This window comes from Rattus norvegicus, chromosome 2 (genome assembly GCF_036323735.1).
Source record: "Rattus norvegicus strain BN/NHsdMcwi chromosome 2, GRCr8, whole genome shotgun sequence".
In the NCBI taxonomy this organism is placed as follows: Eukaryota; Metazoa; Chordata; class Mammalia; order Rodentia; family Muridae; genus Rattus; species Rattus norvegicus.
This window is the reverse complement of record NC_086020.1, coordinates 196,682,332-196,708,032: the sequence shown is the minus strand read 5'-3', so window position 1 is coordinate 196,708,032 and position 25,701 is coordinate 196,682,332. Positions and strand designations below refer to the sequence as shown.

Below are 25,701 nucleotides of genomic sequence, written 5' to 3'. Positions count from 1 at the left end.
AGTTGGCATGGCATTTAAAATATTTTTTATTTGCATGTTTTATGTCTCGGGTCCAGATTTGCATATGAAAATCATTACTTTATTGTGTTCTGATGGTAGCCTGCTTGTTAAAGGAAGAAAAGCAGCTAAGTAAGTCGGATTAAGGAAAACTCCAACTTTCACTGAGTGAAAACTAGTTAGGTAACTTGAAAGACCATTAGAATTTAATGAGAAAGCTGTAAGATGCCAAGTATCTTATTTTTGAAAGTTGAAATGACAGTCATTTCACATTGTAGTTTGAGTTTCAAACCAATAGGAAGTCTTTTCCCTATATATGAGACATATACCTGCTAAGTAAGAAAAACAGTTTTCTACTCTTGAAGCTTGTCTATTTTTGTTTTTTGTTTTCTAGTCTATTTTTTTTTTGTTTGGTTTCTGACTCTCTGCTTAAGTGGCTTATGCTTTTCTTGGGAGGTGGTGTTTGCCTGTTTTGTGTTCTAAATCGTGTGTGTGTGTGTGTGTGTGTGTGTGTGTGTGTGTGTGTGTGTGTGTGTGTGTGTAGCCCTGTACGGCTGCTTTCAGATGCCAGAATTGAAAATCAGACCCCTGCCTCGAGGTTGTGACCACTGAACCATCTCTAAAGTCCCTGTTTGTATTTTATTTCATTTTTTGAGAAGTGACCTCCCCGTGTAACTAAGGCTGGCTTTGAACTCTCCCTGCCTCAGTTTCCTGAGTGCTGAGATAGGTGTGTGCTTGATAGCAGCTGCAGCACCCTGAGAACTTTTACTCCTCAGTACTACTCTCTAGGGAGAATTCTTAGAAGCACGTCAAAGTGTCTTACTGCTTTGAAGAACTTTGCTCCAGCTTAGTGATCTAAAAGTCATGAAAATGTGAAATGAAATAAGACATTGAAATTATGGTGTAAAAATTGCGTAAATATCACGTAACTGAAAGGAGATCATCCTTGTCTCATCTGAAGTGATTTTCAGCTCTACTGATGCCATTCAGTTCTCATCGTCGTTTTTCTTCTGCAGTTTTTGTGGTTCTTGGAACGTGTATTGCAGTGCAACTTGGGACAAATCCTGACTGGATGTTTTTTTGTTGTTTTGCTGGGACATTCATGTTCTACTGTGCACACTGGCAAACATACGTTTCTGGAACATTGCGATTTGGAATGTAAGTAATACTTAATGGTGATTTTATTGCTGTTTTTAAATATGGAAAATATTGCTTATAGATAATAAGTATTAAGAATTGATCAAATCACTAAAGTAACTTAAGTTTTTAAAGTAAACTATTTAAAGTTATTTTCTCTTTGTCATCTCTCTTTTGTATTCCTTCGGGAACGAAGTACCAGAATCATCCAGTAAGCATTTCGAAAGGATAATAAAAAGCAATAGGCCTCACTCATCTTCACAAGTCTTTCCAAATTTACATTTTTATTCAACTGTCTCTTTTTACCTTAATTCCATGTCTTATTTTGACATGTAAAAATTATTTTCAGAAAAGAGTTTCTGAACTGGAGTGATAGATAGATCAGTGGTTAAGAGCATACCTGCTCTTACAGAATACCTGAGTTCAGTTCCTAGCACTTAACTGTAAGTCAGCTCCATCAGGTCTGAACCTCTTTTCTGGTAAATCATCACATGATTAAAAATAGAGTTTTGCTTTTTGTTTTCAGAAATGGGAGTGTTGTTGAAAGCAAGAAACAAGCCTTTTCTTTAAATACCGTGATTTAATTATATTTTAGTATTTTATACTGTTTATTTACAATTCTTCACAAGAAAAATCTTTTAACAATTTGTTTGATAGTACAATGTTTTTTCTGCCAACAAAATAGCTGAGAATTTACAAATGAAATACATACAAACATTTTGACCTGAATGGAGAGTTTCTACCTGCTGATCGGTACTTTTCATACTGATTAGTGTAAACTAATTTGAGAATGTGATTAAGGATGGCATTCGCCATCTAAGCTTTGTTTTTGTTTGTGTGTTTTGTGAGATTTATTTTTATTTGGTTTGTATGGATGTTCTGCCTGCATATATATCAGTGTATCACATGCATTCAGTGTATCACATGCATTCAGTGTATCACATGCATTCAGTGTCTTCAGAAACAGAAAGAGACATCGGGTCCCTTAGAACTGTAATTAAAGATAGTCGTGAGACACCTCGGGTGCCCCCACCATCTGGTTTTTAATTAATTATTATAGTATTTATTCTTTCCTTTTGGTTTGGGATAAATATAATTTTTTTAAAGAAAAGGCTATATTCAAGAAATGTCAATAAAAATTATCTGACCACAACACATTTTAACATAGTCCCTGAATCCCTAATCGTTATGTATGTATGTATGTATGTATGTATGTATTTCCTTACTTGGATCACCAGCAAGAATTATTTTAATAGACCTCAAAAGGGCTTAAAACTACGTGGAAATTCACTTGCTTACCACATACTCCATTCACATAATTTTTGCTAAATTTTTAAAAATAGAACTTAGGGACCATTGAGATAACTAAACAAGTAAAGGCACAAACATGCAGTAAGAGTAAATTCTTCCACAACTTTTAAGTAGAACTTAATAAAATACATGGTTACTGATATTTTTGGTGTTAAATTTTTAGAAGAAATCTCTGAGTAATTTCAAAGCAAAAGATTTAGAGAGTATGTTTAAAGTCTTTTAAGGTCTGTTAGAAGGCAGTGGCATGAGTGTCCATGTTGAAATTTTGTCAGTGCCTTCTTCGGTCATATGTGAAGTGATCCATACTCAGGAAATGGCAGCCTTCTAATGTAAAGAAAGCAGTGATTGAATGTTTATAGTTGCTTTGTTTTCAATAATGTTTTCATGACCTTTGTCTTATAATATTTTCATATTCGTCTTCTACTTTAGGTAAAGCCACAAAATGTTAAAAATTCTAAGATCATTTGATTTTCATAATTCCGTTGTAAGTTTAAGTGCTGCTGGGTTCTCAGAAATGCCATGACGTTTAGGAACTGAAGGGAGGGGGAAAGAAGCATGAAAGAAAGAAACAAACAAAACAAAAGCAGTTGTAGACAGTAGTTGTAGGAACAGTTTAATATCACAGCTTTATATCTTTCAGTCTTAGGATTGCCTGTGATAAAGTTCTTACTTGGAAAACTGCAGTCCCATGTAGTTAGATCATAAGATGAGTAAGGGAGTAGCAGGGATAAGACTGACACAGACTCAGAACATCTTTTGCTTTTTCTACTCTGACAAGAAATTTGCCTTTTGTCCTCATCTGCAAGGAACTTTTGTAAGACCTAAAGCTAGGAAATGACAAGAAATACCTTTAGAAAGGTCTAGCAATGTGACAGAGAGTAAACTAAGGTTATCTATAACAAAAGCAAAAGACCCCTTAGTAAAGGTCAGCATAATTAACCTGAGGTGCTGCAAAGCCTGTACTAATGCAGGGGCAATGTTCTTGTAGGCAGAGGGATGGGTGGGAGAAAAGACTTAGTGGGTAGACACTATAGGATATAGTCTTTGTCTAGGTGTAGGGAATGAATACAAGTGCAGACACTACACTGATATCTCCACAACTTCCCTTCACTAGGAGGTTGCATGGAAAGTTGGACAAAGGCACTTTAGGAGAAAAAAACCTATTTAAGTGGTGAATTCTATCCAGAAAAATGTCTGTAAAGAATGTTGTTATTATAAGTAGTATAAGACTAGTAGAAAACTTACAGAGGGCGTTTGGAAAGGGGGCTGAAGAACCAAAATGGGAGGATTTTCATTGGGATGTAAAGCCAGGAGATTCATGAATTTCAAGAATAAATGATGCTTGGAGCTGCCAGGATTCAAAATGAGAATAAAAACGTGTATTCTGAATTTGGCAGTGTGAATGATCCATATTATTTCTGTGTAGTGATGAGGTAAGGACTAGATTGTAGCAGGATAAGTAAGGTAACGTTTCGTTACAATCTCCATCACATTATTCATAAAATGCGAGAGGGCAGAGGACACACACACACACACACACACACACACACACACACACACACATCGAGCATGCCATAGAAATCACTAGAAAATAGATTGAAATTACTGGGAAACAGGAAATAAGAGTGATTTGTGGAGCAAGATAGGTTGAGATCCAAGACTGTATATTCTTGGATAGCATATAACTGAGTGGTGGAAAGCTTGTCTAGTATACCTGAAGTTCCAGGTTCAATCCCTAATATTAAAATTAATTTAATTTAGTAATACTTGGTACTATCAAAGCCAAAGCAAATACAACACCTACATTTAAATCAGCTATCATAAGGAAAATTGTACATTTTGAAATAATCCTGAAATGCCTTCATGTGATAGTAAAAATGAACTACTACAGCATGCATGGGAAAATACCATTAGTACTTTACACATAACTAGCTACTCATCAAAAAATAAAAAAGGGGGGCTGGAGAGATGGCTCAGCGGTTAAGAGCACTGACTGCTCTTCCAGAGGTCCTGAGTTCAATTCCCAGCAACCACATGGTGGCTCACAACCATCTGTAATGGGATCCGATGCCCTCTTCTGGTGTGTCTGAAGTACAGCTAGAGTGTACTCATATACCTAAAACAAAAAATAAAAAAGGAAAACAAAACAGTACCCTAGAGGATAGAGAATACATAAATCCACCCTGCTCCCTGGAACTACTAGAGTTCACAAGAGTTCACATGTTCTTCTCATGACCATATATAGTTAAGCGTAAGATAGATTAAATTCAGCCAACTTTGTATACATGAAAGAGAAAACATTCTTTTTGCCTAGCAGTGGTTTAAGTAAAGACATTTTTAGATATAGCTTCTTTCTAGATTTTCTTAGGGAAAATGAAAGCCATCTTCTCTTGAGAAATACTACTTTTGAACACTTTAATTTGAATTGTTTTAATGCCGTTTATTCATGGGTAAAAGGGGTCCTGAACATTTCTACTTTACATGTAATAAATTCAGATGTTTATCCTCTCAGTATTCTAATACAACAGAATGTCAAATAAGAAGCTTGGGGAGATGGACATGGTGGTGCACACCAGAACTTTGGTAGCTGAGGGAGGAATATTGGAAGCCCAGAGACAGCCTGGGCTACACAGGGAGAACCTTTCTCAGAAAGTAAAGAAAAAGACATTTTTGTTCTTCTTGGTCTCATTGTTTTTAGTTCCTATTTTAAGTTCATAGTATCTTGGACAAATGGAGGAAACATTTCATTCATAAAGACTAAAGAGATGGGTCAATAGTTGAAAGTGTGCACTGTTCTTTCAGAGGACCAAGCTTTGGTTCCCAGCACTCTCTCCTGGCAGCCACAGCCACCTCTTCTCCATCTCTGTGGAATCCAACACCTTGTGGCCTGTAAATGTAATAGACCATCCTCTGTGGCTAACACTTTCCGTTTAAATCCAGCTCTTTGAGGAGAGTATTCTTTGCCTGCACAGCTCTGAAGCTGATGGGCTGCAGCTTTCAGTACTTTGCAGTAGAGCTAAAACCTCCTTCCCCAGAAAACGTTAGTGACTCTGACATCTGCCAGACCCTTGTCACACCGTCCATGTAGACTGAGTCGATGCTGCTCCAGCCCTTTACTGCCTTGTTAGGAAGGATTGGAGAAAGATAGAAAGTCAGAGGACTCAATAGAAAAGCCGGTCTGTTGAAAGAAGAAATGTGTTATGAGTTGACATAGAAACACAGAAGTACAAAGTCTCTTCAAATGACCTGGAGTTGGGTAGTGCCAGATGCAACAGACATGCTGAAAGTGAATAGAATTCATTCTGTACCCTGAGACAGAGGAGTATTGTGTGCTGTGAGATATATTGTATTCCTCTTTCATTTATAACAGCATTGTTTTTTAAAAGAGAACTATTGTGATTTGAAACTCATTTGTAATCAATCATCTTTAAATGACTATGGTTGAAATTACATGAAAGTTCTTATTTCTGTTCATTAGTCTTAAACACTCTATATCTAGGTGGTTTGTTTTTTACATTGATATCATACAGGCATATATGTAGAATTAATTTTGTTTTTAGTTATCAAGATAAACTCTTATTGTATGGCCCTCACTACACTGGCTGGCCTAGAACTCATGACCAGGCTGGACTCAAAGTCTGAGATTTACATGCCCTTCTTCCTGATTTCTGGGATTAAAGGTGTATGCTATCATGCCCAGCAAAATCATTTTTAAATGAAATATGCTTATAAATAATTTAAGTTGAGATTAGCTTAAATGCCCAACAAAGGGAAGGGAGAACCTGTATAGACCATATCCAGAGGTTAGGGAAGGCCCCTGGTTGGAGGAATGGGGCCACCCACTCATCTCCAAATTTTTCACCCAGAATTACTCCTGTCTAAAGGAAATACAGGGACAAAGTATAGAGCAGAGACTGAAAGAAAGGCCATCCAGACACTGCCCTACCTGGGATCCATCCCACATACAGACACCAAACCCAGCACTATTGTGGATGCCAAAATGTGCTTGCTGACAGGAGCCTGATATAGCTGTCTCATGAGAGGCTCTGCCAGAGCCTGACAAATACAGATGCAGTTGCTTGCAGCCAACCATTGACCTGAGAATGGGGTCCCTAATGGAGGAGTTAGGGGAAGGACTGACTGAGCTGAAGGAGTTTGCAACCCCATAGAAAGAACAATACCAACCAACCAGACCCACACCCCCACCCCAGAGATCCCAGGGACTAAACCACCAACCAAAACGTACACATGGAGAGACCCATGGCTCTAGCTGCATGCATATGTAGCAGAGGATGGCCTTATCTGGCATCAATGGGAGGAGAGGCCTTTGGTCCTGGGGAGGCCCAATGCCCCAGTGTAGGGGAATGCCAGGGTGGTGAGGTGGGAATGGGTGGGAAGTTCTGGGAGCATCTTCATAGAAGCAGGGGGAAGGGGGATGGGATGGGGGCTTGCAGAGAGTAACCGGGAAAGGGGGATAACATTTGAAATGTAAATAAATAAAATATCCAATTAAAAAATTTAAAATACATAGAAAAGGAAAACACTATATTTATGCCAAAAATTGGCCTTAAAAAAAAAATCTCCCACCCTATATAGGCATGACCCTCGGGGTTTTCTGTTTGTTGTTGTTGTTGTTGTTGTTGTTGTTGTTGTTGTTGTTGTTGCTGCTGCTGTTGTTGTTGCTGTTTGGAGATAGGGTCTCTCTCTAGTTCATGCTGTCCTAGACCTCACTGTGAGTAGGCAGACCTTAAACTCATGGCCATCCTTTTGGTTCAGCGTCCCAAGTGCTGGGATTACAGAAGTGCAGCACCACACTTAGTGGAACATTTGCTAAATTATTTTGAGCAGACAAAGACGTAAAAACTTCAGATTACGAGTTGGGGTTATAAGTTGAACTCAGGACATGCTTTTTATTTTCTATTGCTGAAATAAGGCCATTAACTAAAACAACTTTTGGAGAAAAGGGTTTATTTCATTTTATAGTTCAGTCCATTATGAAGGCAAGGCCAAGCAGGGACCTGGAGACAGAGGCTAAAGCAGAAGCAATTAGGGAGTGTTCTTACTGACTTGCTCTCCAGGACTGTTCAGCGTGCTTTCTTACACAGTTCAGGACTGCCTTACCAGGGGAGTATTCACCCTCCGGGCTGTACTACATCAATCACTAATGAAGAAAATGCTGCACAGTCTTGTCTAGACTGGCCAATCTGATGGAGGCCTTTTATCAATTGAGTTTCCCTGTTTTCAGATGACACTAACTTGTTTCAAGTTAACAAAAAACTAAAAAACACAGGGCAGTACATTTTGATCTTCATGTTCCAGAATTTTTTGTTGGTGTGTTTGTTTGGTTTCTGGTTTGCATGCTAGGGATTGAACTCAGAGCCTTCTTGTGCTAGGTAAGTGCTCTTTTCCTGAGCTACATTGTCAGCCCTAATTGGGCTTTTATGTTAGATGGTCTCACCACCAATAAAGTTTGAGTATATTCATTTTATTATATTACTTGTAGTGAACTTAGAACTAAGTGGAATATTGCTTTCCACAGCATCTTTATTGCACTTTTCAGTCCGTATTACTAAGATTTTACATTCATTTTAACTACAAATGATAACCATAAAACATTTATTTCTATTAAATAAATTTACAACTATAAAGGAAGGCTACTGATTTGTTTGAGTTAATTTTATACCCAGCCACTTTGAAGTTGCTTATCAGCTGTAGAAGTTATCTGGTAGAATTTTTGGGGTCTCTTATATATACTATGATATCATCTGGAAATAGTGATCCAGCTTGCCTATTTGATTTTTTTTCTCCATCCAGAATAGGTCTTCATTATATTATTGTTTGTCACTTTTTATTTCCCACACGGACCTACCTAAATGTTTAGAGATAGAAGAGCTAGGAAAATTGGGTGCCAGTGGGGTGGAATGTAAGTCAGTTGGGGTAGTGCTTGCCTAAGCGTGCACAAAATTCTCGGTTCTATCTCCAACCTGGGCACCATTTCCAACCTAAGAAACAGGATTAATAGGGCATGGTTATAAGCTCTCTGGAAGGTAAGGGTTGGGATAAATACAGATTTTGAGACCAGCTGAGATAAGGATTTTGATTTTTTTTCTTTTCTAAGTGTTTTCCAAGGTGCTACAAGCACAGAATTACAACATTAGGTAGGTAAGGTAGGTAGATTAAGGCCACCTATGACACACAGAAGTTTCTAGGCTGCCTTAAGCTCTAAAGACTCTAGCTCTGAAATAAAGAAGTAAATAAAGAAGCAAAGGGACTGAAGATGTACTACTAGCTCCATGGTAAACTGCTTCCTAACTTGCACAAGGAAGGACCATGGTTTGATTCCAAAATTGGGTGTAATAAATTATTCTGGGGAAAGATGAATAACTTACATATCACAAACTGTTATTTAAATTCCTTTATATCTCATTAAATAATGTCCTAGATTCAATTCAAATGTACTTTTTAGGTATCTCTATTTCAACTCAGAAATAAAATTGAAACTTTCAGAATTTAGGGGCTAGGAATGTAGCTATCTCCAAGAAGGTCTGCATGGTTTCTATTTCTAGAAGGACCTATGATGTAATGAAATTGCATAACAAGTAACATTTGCCACTCGTCAGTAATCCACTATATTCTTAGTACTAGTTACAAGTCATTTTAGTGTGTTAAAGTTCAATCTTTTAAACTACTAATGTGATTTGAATAAGAAATATTTGTGTATGTACAAGGATATCATAAGAACACGTAAATTGTGTCATTTAGTCTGAATGTCTTTGTAAAAGGAATGCTTCCTTTGAAGTCTAGTTTTTGCTACCAGTTTTAATAGGGCTCATTAGAAAAATATCTGAGTAAAGTTATTTTGAAATGTTTGTTTCCTTATACATAGATTGGATGTTACAGAGTCCCAGATCCTAATTATATTATTCCAGCTTCTCTCAGGAACCGTGGGGCCTTGGTTCTGGAACTTCACGGTAACTGCTAGAATATTAATGCAGTCTAATGAACAATGGCGTGAATTCAATTAAGACAGCACCTTTGTCATGCACACAATAATTGAAGAAGTGAAAATTCAAATGTTTTTGGTGGTATTTTACAGATAAATGTTATTAGAAAATGAATTATTTTAAAATAATAGGGCAATAAAAATCCACTATATATACATACATTATATATATATGTGTGTGTGTGTGTATGTGTATATATACATATATGTATATATAAAACATATACACACACATATATATATAAAACAAAACTTTTCAGAAAGCACTATTTCTGATGTGGATGACAATTTGGTATCCATTTATCTATAGGACTTAATGTTGTTGGCAATCTATGTGATATTTTTAAAAACAAGTACCTTTCCACCATTTTTATCTTTTATCATATTTATCTTTTCTTTCATATGTATGAAAGAAATATATATGCATTTGATTGATTATTTATACATATATTACTATTTGGAAACAGCAAGCAGAGTTTTGATTTTTACATAATTAAGTGACCTCCTTATTCATTTAGAAAACATTCTGCTTAGTTTCTTAACTTCTTAGCATGTTCTTTCACTACTGTAGTTCTGCTTGGATTAACAATCTTAGTGTAAATAAAACAAACAAAATAAGTCAAACTTAGGCTGGAAGCTAGACTTATATCGCCTCAATTCTGTTTCTTCTAATTTTTTTCCTTTCTTGTGATTTTGAAATTACTCTCAACCCTTTTGTTACTGTAGCCATCTTTTGAATGCCTTCCCTTTATCCTTCTTTCCCCCAATAGATCCATATTTCCTGAATACAGTGCTATCTGCTAATATACAGATTTTTCCCCTCCCATGTTAGAATTGTAGTTTTGACATTGTGATGTTTAGGGACTGTTTCCCTGGACAGGTAATCCAAAGTCCCTTAAACTGTAACAGGGAACTTTGTTTACCAGCAGGACTAGAACTGACATTCATCTTATTTTGTCATTCAAGAATGTTGGAGAATATTTGTTCATGTGAAAACCTGACAACTCATTCCGACCATCCAGGCCCTTACCTTTCTTCCACTTTGTCAGCAGAGTACTTTCTGAAGAGCACATTACAGCATTCTAAACCCAGTTAGTCAGAGACAGCGAGGATACTCGTGGAGACAAAATAGCCTTGGGACGTGGAGAATTCTGAAACATTTATTATTAGGTTCCAGGAACAGAACAAAGGCATTTTCACTTGAATTTACACTGTGTTTGCATAACTATTTAGACCTCATTCTGCCCCTCTTCACCCTTCTCTTACCAAAGACCTTAGCTGTATGCTCATTGTAATTGTCTAGACAAATTGTTTTTGATAGCTCAATAATTATTGCTTATGGCTAATCAATAAAGCTAACAGTCAGAAAATAGGCAGCATTATTACTTCCATGTTATTATCTTTCCTTTTTAATGAAAACAAAGATAACAGACATTTGGCTCAGGATGTGGCTCAGTGGTTGAGTGTTTGCCTAGCATACCCAGAGCCATGAATGACCCCCAGCACCATTGTGATGTTTAGGGAATGTTTCCCTGTGGGCTATGCTAAAACATTTTTGGAAACCACTACATTTAAATGTGATTAAAAAATTTTAAGTACGCTCTATTTTCTCTAGATATGCTGTTTTCACATATGGTTATTAGGTTGTCTTACTTGATCATTCATTTAGTGATTAGTGATCTTATTAGCTGAAATTAAATCACTAGGTGCTGAAATTAAATCACTAGGTATGCTCATTTAGTTTTTTCCAAGTGGAGGAAGAATGCTTTAGAAGAATTGTTACTATTTTTTTCTAAATGAATTTACTAGCCTTGAAACCATCCTCTACTGTGTACTGTACACTAACAGTGTTTGCTAACATTGTACTACAGAACCGTCACCCAGAACTGGTAGTGAACATATACACATAGGACAAACATTTCTCAACTGATTGGTAGATTAAAAGTTAAAGGGGTTGGGGATTTAGCTCAGGCCCTGGGTTCGGTTCCCAGCTCCGAAAAAAAGAAAAAAGAAAAAAAAAGTTAAAGAGTTTCAGAATGGTAGGAGAACAACACTTCCATAATGTTCTGACCTCCTAGGGGCTGTAAAGATGGAAAGTGTTAAAAACACATAATGCACTAATGTCGCTATATGTGACATAGAATCTTTACTTTAAAGCCTTGGCACTTTCCAGCACGACACAGATTTCTTCAGTGGGACAGCAGTTCTTTAACTGCACACAGATGGTGCTAAATGAGCTGAGAAAAGCCTTGGTTCTTCTGTTTCTAAGGCTGCCCCTTAAGTCTGAGCTATCCCAATTCTCCTGCTTCAGAGGACTTTGGCTAAGTTTGTCTCTATTTACAGTCTTCAGTGGGCTTTCTCTTTTTAATTTTCTCAGAAAATCTGAGGATCCATGCTCAGTGTAGTAGGTAATCCTGTTTTTAACATTTCTGGTTATTTAAAATCTGAACAGATTTGTTTTCTATGTATACAGTGTTTGAATTAACAATCCTTTAGCTGTCATTGAGCTGTGTGGTTAACATTCTCTTGTTTCATTCAAAGCTGGTGCCACTTGCCCCTTATGGATGGCAGAAAGTACACTACCTCTGCTGACCTTTTCAGTCCCTTAGCACTGCATCTCACCCATAACATTTGACTGACACATACATTTACAAACAAATCTGTAGTTAGTAATATCCTAATCATTGAAAATGTTTCATATGAATATGAGTCCTTCAAGTTGATGATTTTTAAGGGAAAAGCTTGTTTTTGTTAGCATAAAATTATGAGTCAGATTGTACAAAGTAAAGTAGGTGTTGGGTTTTGTTTGTTTGTTTCTTTTTTCTACTGTGAACTTATACCCACTGCATATTCTCTGTTAAGCTAATAATAAGCCCAAGTTACAGAACAGTTACAGTTAGTATTCATCTTAATAGACATAGCCATACCTACACATTAGCTGCAAGCATTATCTTTAAAAGAACTTATAACAAACGTAGAAGAAAGGTGGATAAGATTATCTTCTCATGTTGGAGGGGAAGCTTTGTTAAGTTCCGGGAAAAGACGATGAGTATTGTTATCTCTTGTGGATGCCTTAGTATCCCTCATTACAAATGGAACTAGAACTCAAGCCAAATGCATTTGTGCATTTACTATCTCTCTGGAAGATGAGACTAAGACGAAACTTGGAAATTAGTCAGAGGCTGGGTTGTCACTTAGTGGTAGAGTGACACTTAGTGATAGAGTGCTGATCCTCCCACATGAGGCCCTGAGTTCATCCTCAGCACTATGGTGAGGGTCAGGAAAGTTCCTCACAGTTTAGCAAATTTAATTAAGTAGCTTGGGTTATTCCACTTTATTACTTGTAATTTTATTACTTGTATGTCTTTCTCTGATATAATAACTGCCCTGATAGGGAATTTTCTAATCTGCCAACCTGTAGTATTTATTCAGTGGCTCCTGAGAATTTTATGTCAGCTAAAGAATTCACGGTTCCCTTATTTAGAGGTTAAAGTGACTCATATTCATGTAAGGACATTTTGTTCTCTTTATATCAGTGTCTGGCCATGTAACCCAAGCTGGCTGATCTTGAACTTGCAATTCTAATGCTTAAGCCTACAGAGTGCAGGTCAGTGCCACCATGCCTGGTTTGTTCTCCTGGCTATATCCTTAGAATTATGTTGTTAGGAACAAGTTGCTGTGGCTTAGCAGTTCAGAGCATTGACTGCTTTTCCCAAGTTCAATTCCCAACACTCACATTATGGCTTATGACTGTCTGTAACTCTAGTTTCAGAGAATCTGACACCCTCTTCTAGCCTTTGCAGACACCAGACACATAGACACACGTACAGGCACACAGACACACACTCTGTCCATAAACATATGCAGCCAAAACACCCATACTTATAACATAAAATAATGACAAGATGTTGAAGAAATGATTGACCCATGATTTTGACCTTCCTTGGACTGCCATCTTCATAGTCATTCCATCCAGAATCTAGGAAAGTTTAGACTCCACAATCTATAGGTTTTTGCCTTTTGGTTTGTTTTTTTTGTTTTGTTTTGTTTTTCCTTCCCATCCTTTTTTCCGATAGCCATCTGGTCAGTGTTTGTGTATCTGGCCTGTAGTAGTTTAGATATGGCCTGACAAGAGTTTACATTTTGTATTGTTCACAGTCCCTGAGAAAATTCTTGTCCGTTAACAATGTGTTAAAAGTAGGTAGAAATAGTAAATTGTTTTAAATCAATACAAATGAGGTATTGATTGTAATAAAGATGTCAACCCATCTTCAAAGATAAGAAAATTTTATTTTCCCTCTGAAGCTTTAGGCTGTAGCAAACTGATGCTACAGAAACTTGGCTTTTAATTTTAGATTAATATATCTTTGTTTTAGGTGCTCTTATGCTGTAGATCTCTATCTTCAAGGATGTTTTGTCTTAAGTGATGGTTATTGTCCTTGAGTTTGAAGACTAGTTATTAATTGTGGAAAATTATTACCTTTTGTCTCCATTTTCAAAATAATAGTGAAAAAAATTTAAGTGACCTAGAGAGGTAGCTAAGTAGTAAAGAACACTTGCTTCTCAATCTCAGGACCCATGTGACTGCACAGCCATTTAAAAAAAACAAAACAAACAAACAAACAAAACACCGGCCTGTGATTCCGTATGTAACAGAATCTAAAGCCCTCTTCTGGCCTTTGCACACACACCTGTCTATAGGTGTGCATACATTGCCCAATCACACAGAAAAATATACAGAAATAGGACAAATCTTAAAAACAAAAACTGATTACAGAAATCTCACATTGCAACTTAGACAAATACCCTTCTAGATAGGGATCTTCATGATTGTCAATGAAGGTTGAGGCCCCTCTTGTCGAGCATTGCTGTACACAGTCCACACTGAGAGAGATTTGCTGGGAAGGTGGCATAGTCGTGTGCCGTGTAACTGGCTATCTCTTTAACACCATCAGTTGCTGTTGTTTATTGCTGTCATTTCTGCCATCTGCTTCCTTTAGTTCACAGCCCTTAGGATAGCTTTGCACTGGATTATGTTTAATTCTTCTGGGAGCAATGATGGCAGTTTTTATGAAGGGAGTTCACACATTTGTTCTAAATCCGTAAGCAAATAGGAAAAAAATACACCTATCTACTAACTGGTAAGTTTTCCTTGGCCCTCTCTCCCACATACAGGGGCAATATCTGAATAGTTTAGAAAGTCTTCCAGACTTTGTCTTAGACAACATACTTTGAAACCTTAAAGAGCTTTCCTGTTTCGTTTTACTCTCATCCACAGTACAAAGATTAAATGTGTGAGCTTTCTCCATTTTAATTTTGTAATTCTATACTTCTGGCCCTTCCCCTTCCAAAAGGCAACTTCATATGTCCAGCAAAATGTAAGATGTCTACCCTCCACCCAAGACAGAACCGGTCATCATTGACACACGTACCTGCTTAGTCCTCTGAGTCTGCTACTGAGTGTAACCCCCTATTGGCGTCACCTCTTACAGGTCAGCTCCACAGACTCTTTTTAGCTTACTTCAGTACAGCTTTTTTTTCCAATAAATGTGTATATCAAAATGATTACATTATTATTTGCTGTCAGATGTTCCTTTTTTAAAAAAAAACATTTACCAGCAAATAAAGGTCAGTAGTTTTTATTTTGAAAGGACTGGTTCCAAGCCAGTTACTTCTGTGAGTGAGAACTTACATATCCTCAGTTCATATGGACTACCTGCTTTAAGTATCAGTTGTGTAAATGGGACTCTGTTCTGCACAAACTGAACCTCCTTGCTGTTGATATTTGGCTTTTCTTAGATTTACTTTTTCATAGTTAATAAAGTATCCACCTTGTTAGAAAACACCATAAAAAAAGTGTAGCGTTGGTAATACCCTTAGTCCCCAGCTGCCTCACAGGCCCCACAGTGTCCTTCCCACAGAGGCAACACTTCCCTTAGTTTCTGATGTACTTCCAGAAATGCATTGTGCAGCTACTGGTACAAACAAAAGGAAACCAGTATTAGTCTTTATTAGTCTTTTTTTTTTTTTTCTCTCTTCACAAAACATAGCCTGTGCTCATTCTGGAACTTGTTTTTCACTAATGTTTGGTACTTTCCCATTTCAGTACTCAGGGTGCTGCCCTGCCAACCTCAGAAAAGCTACACACTGGAGCTTAGCTAACCACTCACTCACTAAGGGATTTAATTCTTTTCTGTCATAACTACTGTATTGAATAACCTTGTAAAACGTGTACTGGTAGAATAAATTTCTTCCCTTACAGTGTTTGGATCTAAGAATAAAATGTCAGTCCCAAGCGTATACAAAGTGCTAGTCCGAGCTGCGGAAGGAAAGGAATACCCGAGTAGGCACTGTCCCTCAATCCTGTTGCCCATGTTCTTTTTTTTTTTTTTTTTTTCCTTTTTCTTCAAACTTTCAGGCGTCTAATTTCTCTTGCCTGCTCCCCACGCCTCCATCCCTTTGCACTGCCTCTTCTTGACCATGAGGTCATTTTCAATAATCTCAAAGCTCGTCCTGAGCCGCTTTCAGTCATCTGTCCTTCATGTGAGGTAGTTAACCTAGTGAGAGGAAGGAAGAATCCAATTCAGAATTGGTTGACTTTTTTTTTTTTTTCACAGCAGTAGCACAGTGGACAGTAAATGAATATATTTAGGGGACAATACGTTTATTTTCTTTCAGTTAAAGTTCATTTCTGTTGCTACTGCAGAGAGCCTACCGTGTAGCTATACAATGTAATTCTCTGCTTGATGCTCAAATTTTAATACATACATATACCTTTTCTTTTTGGTGGAAAAGGTTAAGTTACAGAAAATTTGCTTTGAAGAGAGGGGGTTTTTATTGCTCTGAAATTTACCAAATTGAATTTAAAAGGCTATGGATTTTATATAATTTTGTTGATATCAAAATTTTGATACCTCTTCTTCCCCCTTTTTGAAATACCTCCTCTTCCCTCCATATTTGGAGTTATCTTCTGTTGTGCATGATAGAGGAATGCTGCTTTGCTTGCAAGTGATTAACTGGAAATTGTGTTTTGAGTAATTCTGCTCTTTTGGCTTTTTGTACCTAATCAGAATTGATGTGACTGAAGTGCAAATCTTCATAATAATCATGCATTTGCTGGCAGTGATTGGAGGACCACCTTTTTGGCAATCTATGGTAATTCTGTTCACATCGTGTATTCTACGTAATGCATGTTATCTTCTGCTTGTGTTTCTAATATAGGGTAATCCAGTTTCAGGGTAATGTTCAAAATTATTTTACTGTTGTCTGAGAATGAAAGTTACTGCAAAGAATAGGAAGTTTCTTTTTAGAGCATGAGAATTATATTCTTTGGAGTTCTGTGTACATTAAGTGTGCTTTGAAGGCCATTGAGAATCTGAGTCTTTAATGACATCCTATTTTCCGTTCAAGGAAACAACAGGTAATGTGACAAGTAAGTTAAGTACTTACACAATTAAATCACTTTTTTTTCTTTTTTCTCCTTTATATGGCTTTATTAGGTCTCTATCATGTGCTTAATGCTGAATAATAAATTTAGGATTTAAGATTGTAAATTACCCTGGCACAGAAAAAACTACTGCCAAATTATGTCAGTGTTATGGAATTATTTTAAATGTCAGGACTTTTTCTTCCTGCCCTGAAATATATTACTCTGTGAATATTCCCCCTTTTAACCTGCTGTGAGCCTCTGAGAGGATATATGTGGTCTAGAGACACAAGCTCTGAAACCAACCTGCCTGTTTGATCCAGGCTCCATTGCTCCTTACTCTAACCTCTGCCCATTGATAGCTGCCCAGCTTAGTCTCCTCATCTGCAGGTGAGGCAACGACAGATCCTGCTGCACAATGAGTTCTGTGTGCCGGCTCTTAGGGCAGTGCCAGGCAGGTCAGAAGCCCCAGTGAGAGCCGATGCTCCTGGTGTGGTTGCTTTCTTTCCTGGTTTGGGCCTTGTTTTGCTTTGACTTATTCTTTGTGGGGATCAGATTGTCCTCATACAAATTATCCTTCTGCCTTAGCTTCCCAGCCGCTGGGATTAAGGAGAGCACCTCCATGTCACAGTTTGTTCAAGTATTGTTTAAGAGTCTTCATTTAAATATGTAAATTATAGTTAACTCACTCAAAAGTAAAAATAAATTTCATTTGGAAGATTAAAAAAAAAAAAAAAAGATTGGGCAGGGTAGTTAGTACTCCCTGCTTACCAGCTGGCTGCTGCACTACCACCGTTATTAGTTACTTGATGTGGTTGTACTAAAAATGGTTAGTAACCTAAAATTAATATAATTCTTAAAAGTCAGAGTAATTTCAAAATACAGACGAAACTTGCTGAGCCTTCCCCGTTACCCAATTCACTTCCTAATGGTAAATTAGGTACTTCCCTGCGTATTTATCGCCAAACATGGATTGCCTTTTGTTCGGAGATGGGCTTTCAGAGAAAGAGAAAAGGGAATAAGAATAATTTGCAATCAGCCAGGAAAGTTCTGCAACCATTCTTCAGTACACAGTAACATTGTGTGCCATAGATGTCACTGTAGACATCTCTTGGGTTTTGTGACTAAAATATAGAAAAAATTTATTACCTTATTTATCCTTTAAGAGATGAGCTGCTTTTATTCATGCTTTTAAAAAATGTTTAGCCTTTTAAGAAGGAAAAGTAGATTTGTTTTCTTAAAACTACATTATAGGGGTTGGGGATTTAGCTCAGTGGTAGAGTGCTTGCCTAGGAAGCGTAAGGCCCTGGGTTCGGTCCCCAGCTCCGAAAAAAAGAAAAGAAAAAAAAAAAAAAAACTACATTATAAAACCTAAATTCTACGTAGCCTTCACTTGTCACCATAGATTATTAGTTTTATAGACTTTGTTTTACATAAAATTATTTCTCTAGATGCCTTAAAAATAAATAAAATTCCTAAATTTTTAAAGGCATTTTTAATATCCATAAAATGAGAATTCTGCTTGATGTTTTGAAAACAGTTTTAACACCTGGCTTATAGAACTAATCCTTAAATATTGTACTGCATTACATATATATATTTTTTAAATATCTATATTTTATATAGTTAAGTAAAATATGTTATACCCATATTTTATTTCTTAGGGTTACCTAGCAGTAAATTGATTCAGATATGCTTTTCCCTTTCTCAGTAGAGTTTGTACAAGTAAGCTATGTAATCAACTTTTTCCAAAGGCCAAAGAATCCCGGCACTTGGGAGGTAGAGGCAACAGTCCTCAACTGCACAGTGAACTAATTAACTGTGTCAGCCTGGGCTTCTTAGCCCAGCCTCACAGTAGCAACAAAATGTCAAAATTTTCTCCCATCTTTTCTTGTAGTGAAGATAATATTCATGTAGTAAAGATAATATTCATGCTCGAGGGTGGCTTTTCTCCTATTACCGTGTTTGATTGTGTATTTAAGGCAAAAATCTTACTATGGAGCTCACAATCCCCTTCCCTCAGCTCCCAGGTTCTGGGACTTAGATCAGTTTAGTACCTTGCCTGGTCTTATCAGAATATGTTTTAAAGTTGTGAAAGTGACTTAGTATATTTTGAAATCTAATTTCTAGACCATGCTGTCCAAATTCAGAATTAATATGGCTACTATGATTAGAATGTGTCAGGAAAAGAGATATCCTGACCTATTATTATCTCTATATTGTGATGTTCGCATCATTAAACTAAAAGAACCTGACTTCTTGTAATAACTGAAGACTTAGTGAAATTATTTTTTTTCTCAAAAAGCTCAAACTGCTAGGGAACAGAAGTGTTTCAAATTGTGGGTCATTTTGGATTTCACAATATATATATCAGCATGTACTTACTCCTAATCTGAAAAATCTGAAATCAGAAATGTTCTAAAATCTGAATTTGAGAATCAAATTTTGAGTTTTGCAGAATTTTTTATTTTAGGATTAGCAATATCTAAGCTCTTTTTTCTTTTAACTTGGCTTAAAAGTTTACTACTGAATAAATGAATATATATGTACATACACATATATATATATTCATTTATTCAGTAGTAAACTTTTAAGTGTGTAAATATATATCATTGTATTTGTCTGTTTTAACTAAAAGGCATTATTTTGGTGCTGGGGAGTAAAAATTTCAGGTTTGCTAGACAAGCACTTACCACTGAGCTGCAACCCAACCATAAAATGGAAAACTTCTAAAAGAAAGTGCTTTTACACTTGAATAATTTTTTTAAGTTATGGATGCTATAATTATGTTAACATTTTTAATTTTTTTCATAGAATTCATTTATAATTTACATGAGGCTAGAGAAATGGTTCAGTAATTAAGAGCATGTGCTGCTCTTGTAGGAACCCAAATTCAGTCCCCAGAATCCATAGCAGTGGCTGGTAACCACCTATAATTTCAGCTTCAGGGGTTCTGACATCCTCTTCTGGCCCCCGCAGGCACTGATCCACATGTACAAATCCACACATGCATGCATTATTAAAGTAAATTTAAAAATTCATTACTATGATTTATAAACAAGCATTTTTACATTCTTTGCAATAAAATATCTACTCTTAAAATCATTGTTTTATTTCCACAAAACCTATTCAATTACTATGTATCTTCAAAATCTAACAAAATAAATACATTGCATTTGGTAGAAGAGCTGAGAATTTAAAACTTTTTTCACTAACCTGTTTAAAACCAGTTGTAATACATTGATAGTATTTGAGTGCATGCATACACTGCCTGTCACAAGGCCAGATGATTTTCCCCCTGATAGTAGAAAAGACATGAGAACTTAAGGGAATGCTTGATCTTCCCAAGGTTGGAAGACTACTGAAATTGTAGCAGGCTTGAGGCAAGGGTGCGTTCAGACAGTTCCTTAGCTATTTGTGTAGAGCAAGTACAGTTTAGTAATGATAATGATGAGTGAGATGGTAGTTAGAACAGACACAGTGTGCACACCTCCCTTGATCCTGTGTGGGGGAAATGGAAACGCACTTGAAGTGGTTTGGTTTGGTTTGGTTTTTAAGTAGATCAGTGGTGCCAGTTTGCAGGGATCACCTGAGTCTTTCTTGTACTTTGCCTCACATTTCCCTGTGCACATTACCTTTTCCGTTTCAAAGTGTTTAAGGTGGAAGGAAGATAGTTCTTTGTATTGTCACAAAACACAGATTTAGTGCACAGAGAGAAAGGAGCAAGATCTGAATTCACTCAGAAATGCATACTGATCACTTATCATAGTCAGGGTGGGAGAGATGACTCAGATAGAAGAGACATTTGCCACTAAAGCCTGATAACCTAGTTCAGATGCTGGGATGCACATGATGAAACAGCTTCCACAAGTCATCCTCTGATTTCCACATGACTCCTGCCTCCCTCCCCCATATGTTCATAATTTAAACCAATTCAATTAAACCCTGCACTTGAACTTGCATTTTAATGGATGTAGCTAATATGACAATTGATGATGAATGTTTAGGATACTTTGCTCCAGAGTCGTAAGTTTCTGGCTTACTCTGTGATCTAAGCCTTGTATTAATTTTCCTGTCTCTTCCAGTGTTTGTGTTTATTCTTTCTTCCAAAGGACACAGAAATTTATGATCCTAAAGCAGTGTCCCCAAGTTGTAAATACAAGTCATAGTGTTTGATCATGTTAGTTGTGGCATGAGTGACTGTTAAATACAGACTTCTGATACCCTGGTTCTAATATGGATACCCCCTGTAATCCAGTAATACTCTTAGGAGGCAAGTGTTGTATTTCTTGCTTTGCCAGAAACACTCATTGTCTCTGGAGGGGTAAAGGAGGCATTAGGAAAGGAGCAGATTATTGAGTTACAGACATGTGCATCAGATTTAGATAGGAGTGTCCCTAGTTTTCTGAACTAGAATATCTACAGTAGTTCATAGCCTCATTACTATTATCTCCTCTCTAGAAAACCTTGAATTTTGTAGGGCTGTAGGACAATGATATAAGAATTAGGAAAGAAGGAGGAGAGTTTGGGGTGTTGTACAAATTTCTCAAGTCTTAAGTGGAGCTATTCCGTTTAGATGATTAAAGCCTGCTTAATGTGACTTGAGATTCAAATAGTGGGTTCCACTTTCTTTTTAGAGCTGCAGTTTTACAAGAGGGGATAGAGTTGTATAAACAAAGTGAGTTCTTGAGAATTTTAAAGAAATGGAGCATGCAGATATTTTAGATTTGTTTTCCCAATTTTATTGGAGTTTTATATTACAAAGAGAAACGTTTACTATCCTGTTTTGTTTTAAAATATAGGCAAATAACTGTTTTAAATAGTGTAAACTGACCTGTTTTAAATGTTTTTATTTTAAAACCACAGTATCTATCAAAGCCTTGCAAGCTTTTGTAATCTTGTTCTTATAATTACTTCTGTATATCTTAATTCATCTTACCTTTCGACAGATTTTAAAACAATAAAAGAAAAAGAATGGATATAAAAAAGAAGAAACTCTTTGGTGACCTCAAACATTTAATATGCTTTCCACTTTAAATTATGAATATTATGCTTGCAAGATTAAATGCATATTTATAAATGCACTCAGACAAATTCCTCACCTTGCTTTAGGTGAATCACATTTTTAGTGTACAGTCATTTAGCAATGTATTATTTACTGAAAGCTTAAACATATTACAGTTGGGGGTACACTTGCAAAGCTGCACCAGTTTAGGTCTACTCGACCTAAACGTTTTTGCTTTTACCTGTAAATGCCACTTCAATTGCCCTCAGCTTTCATTAGCAGGTTATATATCCCAGAGTTCAGAGTTGGAATTTTTCTGCATAGAACTTTTCTCTTTTTTCTTCTGTATTGTGCTGATTTCAAATATAATTTACAAATATCTTTATTACTTATGCTCTATGCTGTCTTAACAACTAGGAAGGTACTACATATTTAGAGGTGGAATTCAGAAAATATACAAAGAAATGTAAAGGCACCCCCTTAAAGGAAGGAAGGAAGGAAGCAAGGAAAGAAGGGAAGGAAAGAAGGGAAGGAAGGAAGGAAGGAAGGAAGGAAGGAAGGAAGGAAGAAAACAAAACAGAATAGAACAATTCTACAAGACAGCCTCATTCACTGTTGCCAGAACTTAGATGCATTCACAGACCTTTACTCAACTTACAGTGCAAATTAATAACATTGGGTTTTTGTGTTAGGAGTGAGTCTCATCTTTTAAGACTTGTTATATATATATTTGTTATATAATTAGAAGAGAGGGGGATTTTCATTACATTAGTATTAACTATAAGGAATAGAGAATATTTGAAAGTATGAATGAGTACTTGATTGTACTATTTTTTTTTAGTTGAATGTGTATATATTTTAATTGGTCTTTCTCTCTACCCATTAAAGATTCCAGTGCTGAATATCCAAATGAAACTTTTTCCTGCACTTTGTACTGTGGCAGGGACCATATTTTCCTGTACAAATTACTTCCGTGTAATCTTCACAGGTGGTGTTGGCAAAAATGGATCAACCATAGCAGTGAGTATACCTTAAGATTTCCAGAGATTTCTAAACCAAGACTTCTTACCATTACTTTGTTTTTCATTTAAAAGACAGATAATCATCCATCAACTAAGGATTTCTGTTAAGCCTTCAAAATATATATTTATGCCTTCTTTTATATGCTGATACATGTACACATTTTGAGTATATGGGAGCAACACAAATGACTTTAGAAAGTACAGCATGCTATGTAAAAATAAGTAACACCTGCCAAGTGCAGACTGTTTGTACCTTAATAGTTCATGGAGCTGTTTTTCATTGCAGCCACTATGAAGTTTTGGGAAGTTTGGGTAAAAGTGTTTTGTGGTAGATCCATGTAGTGTTTGACAGCATTAAATGCTTTTAACTCTGCTCTGTACAGGGAACAAGTGTCCTTTCTCCTTTTCTGCACATTGGATCAGTGATCACATTAGCTGTTATGATCTATAAGAAGTCAGCAGTTCAGCTTTTTGAAAAGCATCCATGTCTTTATATACTGACATTTGGTTTTGTGTCAGCTAAAATCACTAATAAGCTTGTGGTAAGTGCCTCAGTTTTTATTTTTTTAATATTGATCTCATTTTGGTCTTGTGGACCTGGATTTCACTCTGTGGCTTCCTAAGTAGTTCAAATGTTTGCAATAAGAATCTCTCATGTCAATGCAGAAGCTTCTTTTACTCTCTCTCCTGACACTGCGTGTTGAGCAATCTCCATACCTTTTCAGTGTCCTGTCCACTCTTTAATTTGTTTATGTACATTCAGTTTATGTACATTCTTCGGTCTCATCGTGGACACACATTGAACCTCTTTGTACTAAAGTGTTTTCCACCAGCATATGTGGCATAGTTATTTCTTTTCTCATACAATTTTAATATTGTTTTACAAACTCGATAACTGTTGCTAAATCATTCTTGAAACTTGATAATGTGCACAATACTGATTTATAATGCTGCTGGCGGTTCTAGAGTGGAAGGATCTATTTCATGGATTTTCTTCTACTCTCAGGTTGCACACATGACGAAAAGTGAGATGCATTTGCATGACACAGCATTCATAGGTCCAGCACTTTTGTTTCTGGACCAGTATTTTAACAGCTTCATTGATGAATATATAGTACTTTGGATTGCCCTGGTATGTATTGTACTGTCTTATTTCAACATTTATAAGCTACTTGTTTTCTTGTTTGAGTAGGCCAGTCCTAAGAGATAATAGAATGGTAATAAAGACAAGGAACGCCAGAAACCACATTTGTAATGTGTTGAGAGTTCTTTATGATGTTAATGTTAGCCAACATGCATGTTATTCTTATAAGTCATACCTACATTAAGACTGAAAAATTCCAAATTTCTGGTTGTATGCAAAACAGAAGTTCAGACTATGGGAAGCCATAGTCATTTATACATTGTCTGTGCCTGCCGTGCTACAGGGCAGAGTTGAGCAATTGTGATAGGGAATGCAACTCAGAAAGCTTGAAATACTACGCTGAGTTTATAGCTTAGTAGTGAAGTGCTTGCCTAGAATGCATGAAGCCTTGTGCTTGATCCCCAGCACCGTATTTAAAACGTCAGGCATGATGGCAATGCCTGAGGGTCCAGCACTTGGGAAGTGGAAGCCAGGGGATCTTGAAGATCTTCCTTGGCTACATACTGACATTGAGGCTTGCCTAGGCTATAGAAGCCTCTGTCTCAAAAACTTAAATAATAAAAAGCCTGACATCATTACTGTCTTTGTAGGGAAGAATTTGTTAATCCTTAGTTAATAAAGGGGACACTGGGAAGCAACTGATTTACTCAACTGCATGAAAGCAAAAGGTGACTCTGGAGAGAAGTCAGAAGTCACCTTCTGTCCTTCTGGGAAGCTTGGGGTGACCTGTGCACATGCTGAGAATAACCAAAATCTCTTCTCTTTCCAGGTCTTCTCTTTCTTTGACTTGATTCGTTACTGTGTCAGTGTTTGCAACCAGATCGCATCTCACCTGCATATACATGTCTTCAGAATTAAAACCTCTACAGCTCACTCTAATCATCACTAAGGATGTATCTGGGTTCTACTAAGCTCATGTTTCCTGCAAGAAGAAATTTGAACATATTAAGGAGACCGGGGGTGGATAAGAACAAATATAATTTATAATAATCAATGTCATATAACTTTCATTCTTTGTCACTGGTAACACTCCCTAACTGTCCTGTTTAGAACGGGAATTTCAGGTCACATCCTGTAAACTGAATGTGATGTCAAACAGGGTTTGGCTCCAGAAAGCATGCAGGGAAAATACCGTGTGTTTGTGATTATTCAGAATATCACTATCAGGAGAGCACATCCCCAGTGATGGTGAATCTAATGTAAAATTTTTGCAGGCCAAAAGATGGTTGCTTTATGATTTTAACAAATCATCATCTTTTAGTAACACCTTGTTTATTGTCTTCTCAGACGTTCTTTTGTAAGGAGCTCAGCTTGTGGCACATACATCCTACTAGCTTGTGAGGTGAGAGCAGGGATAAAGACCTTAAACTTGGATGGAAAGGTTTCCTGTCTGTACATTGTTGAGGAAGTGATTTTATTATCGATCAAGAAATGGTGTTTCTCACGGGCTTGGGAAATCTCGCTAGCATGCAGATAATGTGGTAACTGTCAATCCATTTTATTTTTTTAAATAAATATATGATCTCAGAACCAGCCTTTTTCTCAGTTTTATTCAGGGGAAAATAAACTAAGTTTTCAGTGTTGTTTTTTAAAAGTTAAACAAATTTTATTTCTGTTCTTTAGCATTAAGGAAATACTGGTGAGCTGTGTTGTCAT

The 25,701-nt window shown here is 36.6% G+C and overlaps 1 protein-coding gene across 9 annotated transcripts in view; it reads left to right on the top strand.

Annotated features, from left to right (window-relative positions):
* Cept1 (choline/ethanolamine phosphotransferase 1) overlaps positions 1–25,578 on the top strand; it is a 41,976-nt gene extending 16,398 nt beyond the window's left edge. For 4 of the 9 annotated variants that reach the window (XM_063281918.1, XM_006233117.5, XM_063281916.1 and 1 more), the window contains exons 4-9: positions 1,014–1,155; positions 9,332–9,416; positions 22,768–22,899; positions 23,285–23,443; positions 23,908–24,033; positions 24,815–25,578. In XM_063281918.1, the coding sequence (XP_063137988.1) occupies positions 1,014–1,155; positions 9,332–9,416; positions 22,768–22,899; positions 23,285–23,443; positions 23,908–24,033; positions 24,815–24,934 (764 nt within the window). In that variant the 3' untranslated portion in view covers positions 24,935–25,578. Of the gene's footprint in view, positions 1–1,013; positions 1,156–9,331; positions 9,417–14,802; positions 15,480–16,518; positions 16,604–22,767; positions 22,900–23,284; positions 23,444–23,907; positions 24,034–24,814 lie in introns of those variants that run through there. The other 5 variants (XM_006233118.5, XM_006233116.4, XM_017590924.3 and 2 more) reach the window with 3 other exon arrangements.
* The last annotated feature ends 123 nt before the right edge of the window (positions 25,579–25,701 follow it).